General features: G+C 41.7%; 2 protein-coding genes across 3 annotated transcripts in view; one reads left to right on the top strand and one right to left on the bottom strand.

Annotated features, from left to right (window-relative positions):
* The window catches only part of osbpl10a (oxysterol binding protein-like 10a), a 139,114-nt gene extending 132,009 nt beyond the window's left edge, over positions 1-7,105 (top strand). For both annotated transcript variants that reach the window (XM_084313632.1, XM_084313631.1), the window contains exons 10-13: positions 1,268-1,454; positions 2,603-2,785; positions 2,925-3,078; positions 4,797-7,105. In XM_084313632.1, the coding sequence (XP_084169758.1) occupies positions 1,268-1,454; positions 2,603-2,785; positions 2,925-3,078; positions 4,797-4,841 (569 nt within the window). In that variant the 3' untranslated portion in view covers positions 4,842-7,105. The remainder of the gene's footprint in view (positions 1-1,267; positions 1,455-2,602; positions 2,786-2,924; positions 3,079-4,796) is intronic.
* Positions 7,106-9,889: 2,784 nt separating this feature from the next.
* Positions 9,890-13,580, bottom strand: part of LOC311227415 (dolichyl-diphosphooligosaccharide--protein glycosyltransferase subunit STT3B) — a 170,032-nt gene continuing 166,341 nt past the window's right edge. Inside the window, exon 16 of the mRNA XM_084313049.1 lies at positions 9,890-10,364. Within this exon, the coding sequence (XP_084169175.1) occupies positions 10,287-10,364 (78 nt within the window). The 3' untranslated portion in view covers positions 9,890-10,286. The remainder of the gene's footprint in view (positions 10,365-13,580) is intronic.

The raw sequence follows: 13,580 nt of genomic DNA, 5'->3' as shown, positions 1-13,580 counted from the left end.
CGACTATCTATCGTTCAATAATATCTGTTAAAGAAATAATTTTTTCATCCATACATTCCCGTTTTATACCATGGTGAATATGACTATAGTTTTAGAGTAATCCTGTCTAATCCCAGAAAATGACGCTATGCAGCAATACGCGCAATTCACTAAAAACGTTGCCATTTCTCGCCTGTACACGCTACTATTTCGAGATCACATCTATATTATCGGTATTATGTTTCATCATGAATGCATGAAAGAGTGGGGGGGGGGGGGGGGTCGTTTTTTGATTCTTTGATCGTCACCAACGGCACACGTTGTGGAGTAAAATACACACATATATTGTGATCGAAGTGAAATCGTGGTTGGATCACAGCAGGATTGATACCAAATAGGCCTTACCTTCACTAGGATGTACCCCAAAAAGAATATTCGAATTATCTGATTGCGAGTCCCAGTATTGGTGTCGATCGTGTCGCCAACATAATCCGCCACACATCATGCACTGGGAGCAATTCACGCTTCTCAATCTGACCGTTATAACCATCCCCCTTGCCCGACCAATAGAAATCCAACCGGAGATTTTTGATTGACCCACAGGCCAAGATATAATGATTCAAAGGGTGCTCGATACTGCCATCTGGGTGGATGCGGCCGGTATTGCACTTTTGCATTCTCAGGATGATTCCCCATGTTAACCCAGATGTCCGTGTGCCTGCAATGAATGGAAATATCGAATAAAAGAAATAACGATGAAAACCCGACTATACTCGGGTTTTCGGGGGTCCTGGCGCTCAACGCATGGCGAGATAACCCGACTATCATCGGGTCTGGCGTTAAGAGGTAGACAAGCTGATTTGGGCCAAATAATCTTGAAGCCGGATAATTTGCCAAAGTCATTGATTATATTAAGTAACTTTGGGGCCGATTGGGAGGGGTCTTCCATGAAAATGGCAATAGGTCATCCGCATATAGAGCAACTTTGTGTGGTGTCTTATTGATTATTATAGGGGCGATTTCTTCTGATTGTCTAATGAATTGGGCCAGTGGTTCAAGCGAAAGCGTGAATAGTCCAGGGCTCAGAGGACAACCCTGTCTAGAAGATCTAGACACCAGGAAGAGTGTGGAGCATAGTTTGCCTGTCATTATCATTGCTGATGGTGAGGCATAGAGAACCTTGATCATGTGTTGAATGGGTCAAATGTGAGGAACAAAATTGTAAAGCGCTTATGGATAAAAGCGCTACATAAATGCACCCTTTTATTTCTCGCCTTCCTCCTCCCAGGGGTCCTTTGCCTTCTGGAGCACGACGAGGAGTACGTCTTCACGCTGCCCTGTGCCTACGCCCGCTCCATACTCACCGTGCCCTGGGTGGAGCTGGGGGGGAAGGTCTCCATCAACTGTGCCAAGAGTGGCTACTCTGCCACGGTCACCTTCCACACCAAGCCTTTCTACGGTGGGAAGGTACACAGGTGGGTCTCTCTCTCTCTCTCGTCTCTGGTTTACCATTATTGGGATGTATTGATGCTGATACTGGGGGGCGACAGTGGCTCAGGAGGTAGAGCGGTCGTCTGGTAATCTGGAGGTTCCCGGGTTCGATTCCCGCTCCTCCTGGGCAGCGTGTTGATGTGTCCTTGAGCAAGACACTTAACCCCCTAATTGCTCCCAATGTGCAGGTCCAGCACCTGGCATGGTTGCGTCCGCCATCGGTCTGTGAATGTGTGAGTGAATGGGCGAATGTGAGGAACAAAAATTGTAAAGTGCTTTGGATAAAAGTGCACCATTTACTGTTTACCATTGGATGCTGGTATTGGATACTGGCTCGCTACCAGGGTAAACCAGTGTATTGGTAACAGAGAATAGCCATGAGTGATGTCCATGTCAGAAATGCAAGCAAAGTGACTTGACTTTTTTGCATTTTTGACACATAGAAGCATGTTAGAGCTCTGTAATGGAAAATGATATCTCAATTATTGTTGTCCAATTACCCCAAAAGAAATGGTCTACATCTACGCAGGTCAGTGAAAGTAATAGATCCTATCGGTATTTGCTATCAGCCGATACTTAAAAGGTGCTGTAAGTGGTATTTTGGTTGTGGTTCGTTAAATTAAGTGGTCTACATGTTAAAATAATAGCTCTACATTCCGACAGCCATGTCTGGTCAGTAGCATGAGTCTCCCAGTCCCTCCACTGCAGTAAACATAAATCACATTTTCGGGTATTCCAAGAATCTACCGGTGCAGTAAGCAAACTTGGCTTGGCAAGATGTCTTGAAATAAGTCAAAATATGTAGGGTTCTCTCTCCTGATTGGATAACGTGGGAAGGGATACCAGAACATTTATTTTGTGTTTACTGCAGAGCAGGAAGGACTGTGATACCCATGTTACTGACACTATCAGTGATGGATGTTGGAATGTAGAGCTACAGTATTTAACACTTGTTTTAACAGAAATATACCACTTACTTAGCTCCTTTTAAAAGTCCCAGTAAGGTGTGTCAGCAGTGAGAAGGTGGTATTGTGCTTCCCCACTGCATTCATCTCATTCTAAGAACAAAGCAGACAGGAATGCTGCCAACATCACACTTCTTGACATGGTTTCACCGAATGCCTCTCTTCAGAGTGACAGCAGAAGTGAAACACAACCCAACCAACACCATCGTGTGCAAGGCCCAGGGGGAGTGGAATGGAATGTTAGAGTTCACCTATAGCAGCGGAGAAACCAAGGTGATTGACACAACCAAACTACCTGTCATCAAGAAGAAACTACGGCCTATGGAGAAACAGGGGCGGACAGAATCCAGGTAAAACAAATTTGGGATTGCCTTTTATGGGATTTTACAATATATTTCTAAATAGGCCAATCTGGGGACAGTGGCAGTATAATTTGTGTGTGACTTTAATTGCTTATAATTGTAATCTGTGTGTGTGTTATGTTGGTAGGCGGTTGTGGCAGCATGTGACCAAAGCACTGAAGGAGGGGAAAATCGATGAGGCCACAGAACACAAGCATCGACTGGAAGAACGCCAGAGAGGAGAGGAGAGGCAGAGAGCTGCTGATAACACACCCTGGGCGCCTAAATACTTCACTAAAGAGGTACAAGTCTACACCCTGGACACCTAAATACTTCACTAAAGAGGTATAGGAGATAGATAACACACCCTGGACACCTAAATACTTCACTAAAGAGGTACAAGTCTACACCCTGGACACCTAAATACTTCACTAAAGAGGTACAACTCAGTATAGGAGATAGATAACACCCTGGATGCCTAAATACTTTACTAAAGAGGTACAAGTCTACACCCTGGACACCTAAATACTTCACTGAAGAGGTAAAAGTCAATATAGGAGATACCGTATATAACACACCCTGGATGCCTAAATACTTCACTGAAGAGGTACAAGTCAATATAGGAGATAGATAACACACCCTGGATGCCTAAGTACTTCACTAAATAGGTACAATACAGTATAGGACATAGATAACATACCCTGGATGCCTAAATACATCAATAAAGAGGTAACGGACAGTATTATCAATGTCATCTTGCAGGCAAACCTCTTCTCTTCTTCCGGAACCAAAATACACACAAATCCTTTGGGGGAGAGACTCGTTGGATGCCACATGGTTTCCTTCAGACTGCAGCAGTGCCCTGGAGTCTCTCCCCTAAAGATGTGCGCACGGTTTCGTTTCGGAAGGGGAGTTTAGCCTACAAATGTCATCACTGTTTACAAACGGTAAACAGGTCTATTAGATAACACACCCTGGATAATACCCAGATACTTCACTAAAGAAGAGCCATATGCCATAGTTGTCATTTACTGATAATCACCTGCTATTTCGTTACAGTCACCTGTTGTTTTGCGTCCAAGATGTCTGTGATCATGAATAGGAGACAGATAACCTAGCCTGACCGTAATAGTAGTAATGATTCAGATTCCTTTATAGTCACGTATTTTCAGTACCTTACAGCAAAGAAAGAGTGAAATTCAATTTGTTGTGGTCCCTCGACCATATCAGCTTCCAATAATATAAATACAATAAAATTAGCATAGAATAAGAATAAAATAAGATAAAATATGACTATATACAGGTCTAAAATGTGTGCAGTGCAGATAACAGGATGTAGATATTATACTATGTACAATTTAAATAACAATGGGTCTCATTCTCCAACGGACTTACGACAAAAAGGGCTTTCTCTTAGGGCCATTTGAGACCTTTTCGGGCAAGACAATATATTATAATATAATATTAATTATACAAGATACAAGAGTTTTATTTGTCACGGCATACAAGTATACAATGAAATGCGGGGGGTCTTGCCCGCAACGATGTGCATAATTACAATAGTAATATATAATAAGAATCCAATAGAATGACATTGTGCATTAACAAGTAACAAAGTAGGGCATATCGGTATCTGTACATGAGTTATTTACAGAGCATGGTAGGACATGCTAGGTCCTGTGGTAGTGCAATATACTGTTAGCTACGGATGAGGCACTGGGTCTTATGTTTTATTGGGACGGTTGGTGAATCCCAAAATCGGCCCGAAAAGGTCTCAAATGGCCCTAAGAGAAAGCCCTTTTTGTCGTAAGTCCTTGGAGAATGAGACCCAATGGCTATGTACAGCTCCAAAAATGTTTTGTGTGATGTGCAGAATCATATGGTTGAACAGAAGCTCCTTCTTGGAAAAACTGTACTTGAAAGCAGTGTGCGGGATTCTCCTACACATGGTCATTTAGATTTTCCTTGGCAATAAGATAACGTTTCCCCTCCTGTTTTGTTGTTGTCCTTGCTTGTTTAGGGGGAAGGTTGGATCTACAACAATTCACTGTGGAAGTCTCCCTGACACCAGGACCATAGACTATTCTAATGGACACTTAACTTCCTGCCCAAAGGAAGGACCAATGCCTGGGGGACCCCCCGCACCCCCACCACAGACCTGAGCGACAGGCTCTTAATGACACTAGAGAGAGAGAGACACACACAGCGAAGGAGCAAGGTGCCAAAGAGGTCTCCGCTCTAATAACCAAGACGGGGTTGGGAGTCTTATTGGGATAAATACAGTATATTATAAATTTTCTATGATAGTATTACTATTCAAGTTAGAGTATTTCTATTTTTCACTTTGCCAAGGCCTTTTTTGTTAATCAAGTAACCACTGGTGTTCTTTATTTTCTAATTGTTTCTTTTTTTCACGCATTTTCATTTTATGTTCTTTTTCATGCCAAAGCCTTTAGTTGTCACACAGCGTTTAGAATGAGGAGAACTGACCGAATCTCCAGGAACACAAATATACATTACGTTTATAAACGGTTAGAGTTGAGCTACAATATCGCAAGCTGGTTCCTAGAAGACTGTTCCATCTGATGGGAAACGGGGAGGCGTCCCGTTTGCATTATGAATGTTTCCGCTCACATTATAAGAGTATACAACTTTGTATTGATCTCGTACTGTGATTTTAGTCATTGAGTTGCATCACTTTACTGTACCGTTGTCCAGTCGTCCTCTGAACATCTATTTTGTCCACTGATTGAAATGTCTCTGCTACACATAACTACACTACTAACTACACTCACCCACGCTTACATCATCCACTCGTCTGTCACTGTCTTGTCCTCCATTTCTTTACACAGCCAGCAGGAGGTGCTAGTTTGCTGAGTAGGGGTCTTATTCTGTTCTTCTTGAGGCATGGGTGTCCTTAGTGGGACACTGGTGTAATTACAGTAAGACATCTGCTGTGCCCAGCTCATGTCTCCTGATGTTAATGTATGTAATGTACAGTAGGTTTGTCCAGGGTACTAAATATGGATAAGGCACTGTATAAGAAACCACAACCCCGTTCACACAGAGGGCTGAGGGAAGATCGACTCTCTGAAGATGATTATCATCCCCCAGGATTAAAATAACATGGAACGGGGGGTAGCCAGCCTGCTGCATAATGGAGGAAATATACTGTATATAATGCAACTGAAACACTGTGCAGTACAGTACAAATTCCTTGTGGGTAGGGCTGGTAGGTATATTGTCATGGATCCATGCAAAGGTATGGATTTTTACTATAATATATATATTGTATATTTTTAAGCTAATCAGATGTTTTTCCCCTTGCAGCAGTATTTTAAAAAGAAAGAAAATAGACCATTTTGAATACAATAACACTGTGACAATTGCATTTTAAGATAATGTCAAATGTTTACTGGGAAACTAAATACAGCCGGAAACTGTTATATCGTCAAAGCTACAAAGAATAATGGTGATATATTTTGTCAATCACCCAGCCCTACTTGTTGGCATACAGTGTAGCTGCCAAAATGTCAGACGTAATCAGTATTTTAACAGTAGCTTTTGGTTTTCTTTTCTTTAAAAAAGCGAACGCTAAGAGTCATTTTATATCCCCCCTCATGCTAGTCTCAGAAAAGTGATCAATGCTATAGATCAACCTACAGTATGCCTTGCAGTTGGTGAGCTACATGTCCAATTATCACATGTCCTCACAACAGAATGATGGGATTAAAGTTGAAAACCGGCGACGTGCTCATTAAGTATATTTCTACTCACTCACCCCATATCAGCTCTCTGGGTAATTGCTTTATTTAAGTGTAATTTTCACACGCTGGCGTTTCCAGCTGGGCAATTTTACACCACATGCCAATAATATCCGATGACACACATTATAATACAGACCTGTTACCAGGAGACCACTATCTAACCCACTTCAAACCACTCAACATTATTGTCTACGACACTGGCCTTATTCAAAACTAATGAGCTCTCGTATAAAAATACTGTGGTCCACCCCCCCCCCCCCCCCTTGTACCTGTATCCACCCAAGATATCCTGAATGTATGTTCATTATTGTGTAGCGTGTCCTGCAATGTATCCAAGTGCTGAATCATGATCCAAACTACTCATTCACTTTGCATAGGTGCGACGCCCTATGCAACACCTCATCTGTTCTACTACATGCTGACGGAGGTAGACCGGAGACCGTTTAATATAATTGCTTTGTTCCAATAATAAATGTGCCATGGCAATTACTGTGTCTCTCGTCTTCACAGAACGGTTTTCTGGAGGCTTCATGAAGTCTCTGCTGGAGGCTACTATGTATTAATAATGGCACTCAGTGAGCAGGCGTCATTATTCAAAGGCCAGTGCTGCCATCAAGTGGTTAATTTCCTCTACTGTAAGCAGACATGTACTGTAGCCCAAGAAAAAAAGAAAGTGATGAACTAAAAGAAAAGTTGGTTAAAAACTTGATGTTTTGGTATGTATTATGTAACCTGATCGCCTTTGAGGGCTGAAACATGTCTAATCAATTCAGTTTTTTTAGTGTCACAGCCCTTCTTGGATAGTATGCATGTGACAACAAGAGTATAATTGACATATCTCCAACGCCACCCCCTTTGGAAATATGTTGCACCCCCCCCCCGATCCTGTTGCTTTGTCCAAGGAAAGCAACAGTTGTGATTGGGAGGATCAAGAGAAGAGGGCAGGTTTTAGATGGGTGTATGGTTTGGTTTGTACACTTGCACTCAATATATTTCTGTGTCCAAACGATAATTGAAGAAAAAAAGATCATGGATAACCGTTAAGATGATGCTCTGGTCTAAACCTGGATCACATTAAAAACACCTCACACAAAACATACCTCACACAAATCAGAAAAATAAACCCACAAGAACTTTTACACAAACTTGAACTTTTTTTTATTCCGTCTACATTTAAACATGACTGAACTGAACAACAATGTAAAAATGTAAACTTGGAAGGCGAGGGGAAACAAGCGGTTAGGGGTTGCATAACACAAACTGAATGCAGTGGTGATGACGGTGGTGGTGTGGGGGGAGGGGCAGAGAGGAAAGAAAGTACTGCACGAGTGAAAGAATGACCCAAACCCAGAAGAGCAAGAAAATTATAATAGTAATAATAACAAAGAGGGCAAACAATCTGTACACTCTCTACGTCACATTAAGGCTTATTCCAAACCCCTTTGTCTTCTCATGTGGCGGGATGAGAAACAAAACGACTAATGATGAAAATTTGATGTGTTGTGAAGTTGTAAATAAAGACGAGTGGCGTTCTGCGGTAGAGGGGCCTGTAGCAGAGATATGAGACATGCACACGGAAAGAGAAAAACTAGGGGAAAGCAAAGGAAAAACCACACGGTTAATACAAATAAGAGTCCTTCCCTGTGAAGTGACTAAGAGATGATAAAATGATAAAGATGAAGCCCTGTGTGTTTCTATGATGTGTATGTAGACTCGAGCCTTTGTGTCACTTACACTCCTATATATATAAATAAAGACTCAATGTTAACTTTCAACATGGTATCTCTAGAACCCAATAGAGCTCAGGACAAGACAGGTATCTAGAACCCAATAGAGCTCAGGACAACACAGGTATCTAGAACCCAATAGAGCTCAGGACAACACAGGTATCTAGAACCCAATAGAGCTCAGGACAACACAGCTCCCTGTAGGTGACGAAATTCATAGGGTGCGGCTTGACCGAGACGTATAAACAGGTCCCGTCGATTTCAATTAGCCTGCGTCTTCTACAAATTCCTATGACGGTGCCGTGCAGACATGTAGCCCTGTGTGACTGTACCAAACTGTCCCCTTCACTCCACTCCCTGGCAGCCATCTTGAAAATGTCAAACCGCTAGTGTCCTGATGACCTCAGTGTTTCCCTTATGTTAGGTTTATTTGTGGCGTGCCCGCCACAATATCAAAAAGACCCACCGCAAATAAATGTCCCAAACTGGAACTATAAACATATTGATAAACGTCTCGCACGTGTACACACAGTTCTTTCCACTGCTCCAGCTGTGATATCGACCGTCCACAGCTTGCCACCACCACAAACGACCCAAGAACCAGTGGGGGGAACTGCCTCAAGGTATGATCCATGCATCAGAACGGCGGTTATTATTGTATTAAATGAATGGGGAAAAAAAGATATTATTGAAGAGAAGACAGAGGGACAAACTAATGTGGTGACGACCTACAAATGAGGCACTAGGCTTTGCTCACTGCACTAGAGAGAGCGCCCCCTGCAGTGAGGGAGTCCCTAATTTATAATCACTACTTTACATTAGAATTACTTCCATTTTTTGTTTTCTTAAACCCTAGCAGCAGAATATACAATCTAAGCAATTTCTGAAGGGGGCGGGTGGGAGAGCGTAATAAAAATTCACATTCATTCTTTCAACAAAAAAAATCTCAAGACCCTCCAAACGAGAATTATTGCATTCACTGTTCTATCCTAGTAGCCCTAGAATGGCTGATATTCCATACATTGCATGTATTTCCACATATGTGGAATACATGTGGAATACATGCAAATGTATGGAATATCAGCCGTTCTAGGGCTTTCTATCCGCTGCCATAAAAAAAAAGAAAAAACAACAATCACGACTGAGAAAAACAGAAAACAAAATCATCTGCATATTTAAAAATCACCACAATAATCCAATATATTATGACCCTTTTTAGACATTTTCTTTACATAACATATTTACAAATTAGGCCATTTTTCTAAAGAATTGTTCCAAAAGAAAAAGATTGACAAATTAAGAGCCAGGCAGACAAAGAGAGAATGATAATAATAATAAAAAAAAACAAAAAACCAGGTCATTATTACCGATGACGGGATGTGCCTAGACAGTAGCGTTCCTCCACGCCGCGTACCGTCCGCTGTACACGCGTCAGTAACAAGTCCTCAGCTTGAGCTCCAGTGCTCCCTCGCTCTCTCACGAAGGTAACAAGTTTCCATGTGCCACGGAGCAGGTCGAGGGCTCTTTGGTGCAAATGCTCCCAGCCTCCTCTCGTTCTTTTTTTTGCTTTTGTTTTGTTCTCCGGTGTCCCTCCCCTCACTCCCACCCCCTATCCCTATCCCAATAGCAGTTAATTAATGTACCACAAATTTTTATTTTTAATCAATTGACGCTGAACCCGTATCAGCAGCTCTGCGCCTTGCCACACATTCAAGTAAAAAAAAAAAAGGAAAAAAGGGACCAAAAATACGGGAGAGAAAAAAAACAAGAGCAAGACATAGGTCATCGGGATAAAACGGACGACAGTTCTGGAGCTAGCCAGATATGACACTTCAACCTCCCCACCACATGGGGGCACTTGGAAGCAGCGCTAAACACTAAGCGCTAAGATTCCACAATGGCCACTGTGTTCTTCTTCATTGGTTGTTAGAGGTTTCTTTGCGAGTTTGCACTTTTCAATTTTTTTTCTTTTTAATTTTTTCTGAATTTTTTTGTATGTAGTAGAGTTCATCTTCATTATTTCTTGTTGTTTAGCTTCTTGCCTTTCTTCAGTGCCAGCTTGTTCTTGATGTGTCCTCGCTTCCTCTTGGCAGTCTGTACAGAAGGAAATACAGTTACAAGCCGGCATACTGGATAAATCCTATATCTACAACATACATCACTATAAGACAACATTTAACTACAGTATATATGTAATACATTTCCATTTGACTGCTTAAAGGGGTACATCAATCAATTGAATAATTAATTGACTGTCCAAATTATATTAGTGAACATGAACTACTCTCCCACATCCAAATGCCAAAGCTCAAACTTGTCATCAGGTATAAAGTCTGGAGCTGCTCCATAGACGGTGAGTTGTGAATGATGGTAGAGGTGACACTGAAAACACCCAGGTTGAATGTTCTGGGTACAGGGATGAACTTAATCTAATCATTAGATAAATAAAGATCAAATCCAATCACACGTTCTCTTTCAGAACACCACTGTAGAATAAAGCTTATATAAACCTTCTGTGGGTTCACAAAAACTGTCTCATTAATTGTCAATGCAGCAGCTCTGGACTTTATACCCGATTACATCACAAGTTTGACCGTCACTGTAAGAGAGAGTAGCTCCTGTTCAAAGATACTGATTGAACTTTCCCAGGAAACAACATGTTAAGAGTTCTTGATTTGGGTGTTCTTCCTCTTTTAGACGACAAGATAACCACGCATCAAGTCAGCACACCTGGGGTAAGCAACATATTTTATGGGTAATGGGAAATGTCACAAGACTAGAATGTGACGATTTAATAATTTGCATATTTAATACGTTTTAAATAGGTCAACGTATAAAAAAAAAAAAAAAAAAAAGTATGCCTTATAATAAGCAGGTTATCTCAAAATGACTCCTCAAATATGGTAAATGGCTGCTTTTTTATATAGCGCTTTTATCCAACTCACGTTACTCACATTTGACCCATTCACGCACACATTCACACACCGACGGCGGAGGCAACCATGTAAGGTGCCAAGCTGCCTAGGGGTTAAGTGTCTTGCTCAAGGACACATCGACACACTGCCCGGGAATCGAACCGGGAACCTCCGGATTGCCAGACGACTGCTCTACCTCCCGAGCCACTGTCGCCCCCTAAATATAATTTTGCATGAAAATTGTCCTTAACATCCCTCTCTGGAACGTCGTGAAAGATGAAGCAGAATTCTCTGGAGGGCCACATGTGATGCCTGGCAGCCCTGCACTACACAACGGGCCTCAGGCAAGAACATTCTCTTAAATACGGTCGAGAGAATTGCGTATGAGAAATCGGTGGCAGGATCAAAGGACTGCAAAATAATCACCATCTTAACTGTATTAAAAACAATAGATTGTTTTTCATTTAAATGTCTGGAAGAGCTCAAAAATAAAAATGTCAAATGATATTTCCGTTGCCTTTTTTGAGTTGATCTAAATGTTACTGATTGTGTTAAATGGGCATATAATATCGTCTCATATCGATCGCAGGCACCTGAATCTAATCGTATCGTGGCAGACTTTGTGATATCGGCAAATATCGTATCGTTGTCCAAAGAATCGATATCGTATCGTGATGAAACTGGTGATTCCCACCCCTAATAAAAAATAAGAAAGAAATGCATAAAATAAAAAATACAAAGGGTTCAATATGACACTAGACTTCAGGAGTTACAGCGACTCGAGTGCCACATGTCAATCATAACAGCAACGGTAGGGAGAGGTCTCATCTATGATAATAAAACACTGTATGGTAAAACACTATAATAAAACACTGTATGGTCTTTTGACATCGATCAAAGCTGATGCATGGCTACAGTCTCATGTCTGATGGTAATCTATTCTAAAACACCCTGTTGTACCTTCCTCCCACATGTATAGGCCATGTTATCTACTAAAGTACCAAATAGGGAACAACTTACTCTAATCCCCAACACATGGGTTCTCCCAGCTGGTCCCCGGCTGTATGTGTAACGCCACGCTAGCTACATATCACGGCCAGACGAATGAACACAGGGTGAGATGAACTTAAGATCTTTGGGGCGACGGTAGGTTATGTCATGTTATTTTACTCACTCGGAAGCATTCTATAAATTACCTAAGCATAGATCTTTCACTCAAAGTTACTCAAAGTTAATTTTGTATTACTACATTATATCTATTTGTATGTATTGATACTTTTTTCTAAGTTCAGCATAGGTTAGGCGCAAGGTTGTTTTAAATTAACCGGATATTTTTTATTTTTTTTATTTATTGATCTTTTTTCCCCTCCATTTTCCTCCGATTTTCTCCCATCCCAATGTTAGTCGTATGCCAATTCCCAGTCCCTTCCTGGTCGCTGCGCACTTACCCCCCACAGTCAGATCATCTGGGAGAGTGGAGGCTACCACATGCTTCCTCCGACACACGTCCAGCCAATCACCGCTTCTTTTCACCTGGCAGCGCGGATTCTCATCGAGAGGGCGTAGCGTGTGGGAGGACCACACTATCCCCCTCAAGTCCTATCCGCGCTTAGCAGGCGCCCCGACCGAACTGTAGGAGTCGCTGTTTACAACGACCCGGACCCACCCCGCCAGCTTCTCCCACCCTCTAATACAGCCAATTGTATTAGTGCAGACGGCCAGCCAAGCTGGTGACAACTCCGGAGCTGTGAGCTGGATTCGAACAGGCGAATCCAGCTCACAGCTCCGGGGTTGGTGACGAACGCAATCTCCGCTCGGCCACCTAACCGCCGCTTAACCGGATATTCTTAATGGTTAACTGGATTATTTTTAGGGGTGGGAATCACCAGTTTCATCATGATACGATACGATATCGATTCTTTGGACAACGATACGATATTTGCCGATATCACAAAGTCTCTCACGATACAATACGGTTAGATTAGATTCAGGTGCCTGCAATCGATATGAGATGATATCATATGCCCATTTAACACAATCAGTAACATTTAGATCAACTAAAAAAAGGTAATGAAAATATCATTTGACATTTGTATTTTTGAGCTCTTCCAGACATTTAAAGGGAAATCAATCTATTGTTTTTAATACAAATAGACCTCCTGTTCACTGTAAAGTGCCACGTTTTGATATATTGAGCTTTAAACTTTAAGCTCCATTTTTTGGAACTCAAAACTCGCAACCTAAAACCCCTCCCTACCTCCCTCTCCCAAACCGTTCCTACAACAATTTGTTGATGTTGCATGATCATGTATAGGCCTACATTTATTATGTATTATATTGTTTATGTTTAAATAACATTTAAACATCAAACTCCTCTGACCTCATCTGGTCTTTC

Source organism: Notolepis coatsorum, assembly GCF_963971535.1.
Source record: "Notolepis coatsorum genome assembly, chromosome: 4".
NCBI classification, from domain to species: domain Eukaryota; kingdom Metazoa; phylum Chordata; class Actinopteri; order Aulopiformes; family Paralepididae; genus Notolepis; species Notolepis coatsorum.
This window is presented reverse-complemented; position numbering and strand designations above follow the sequence as displayed.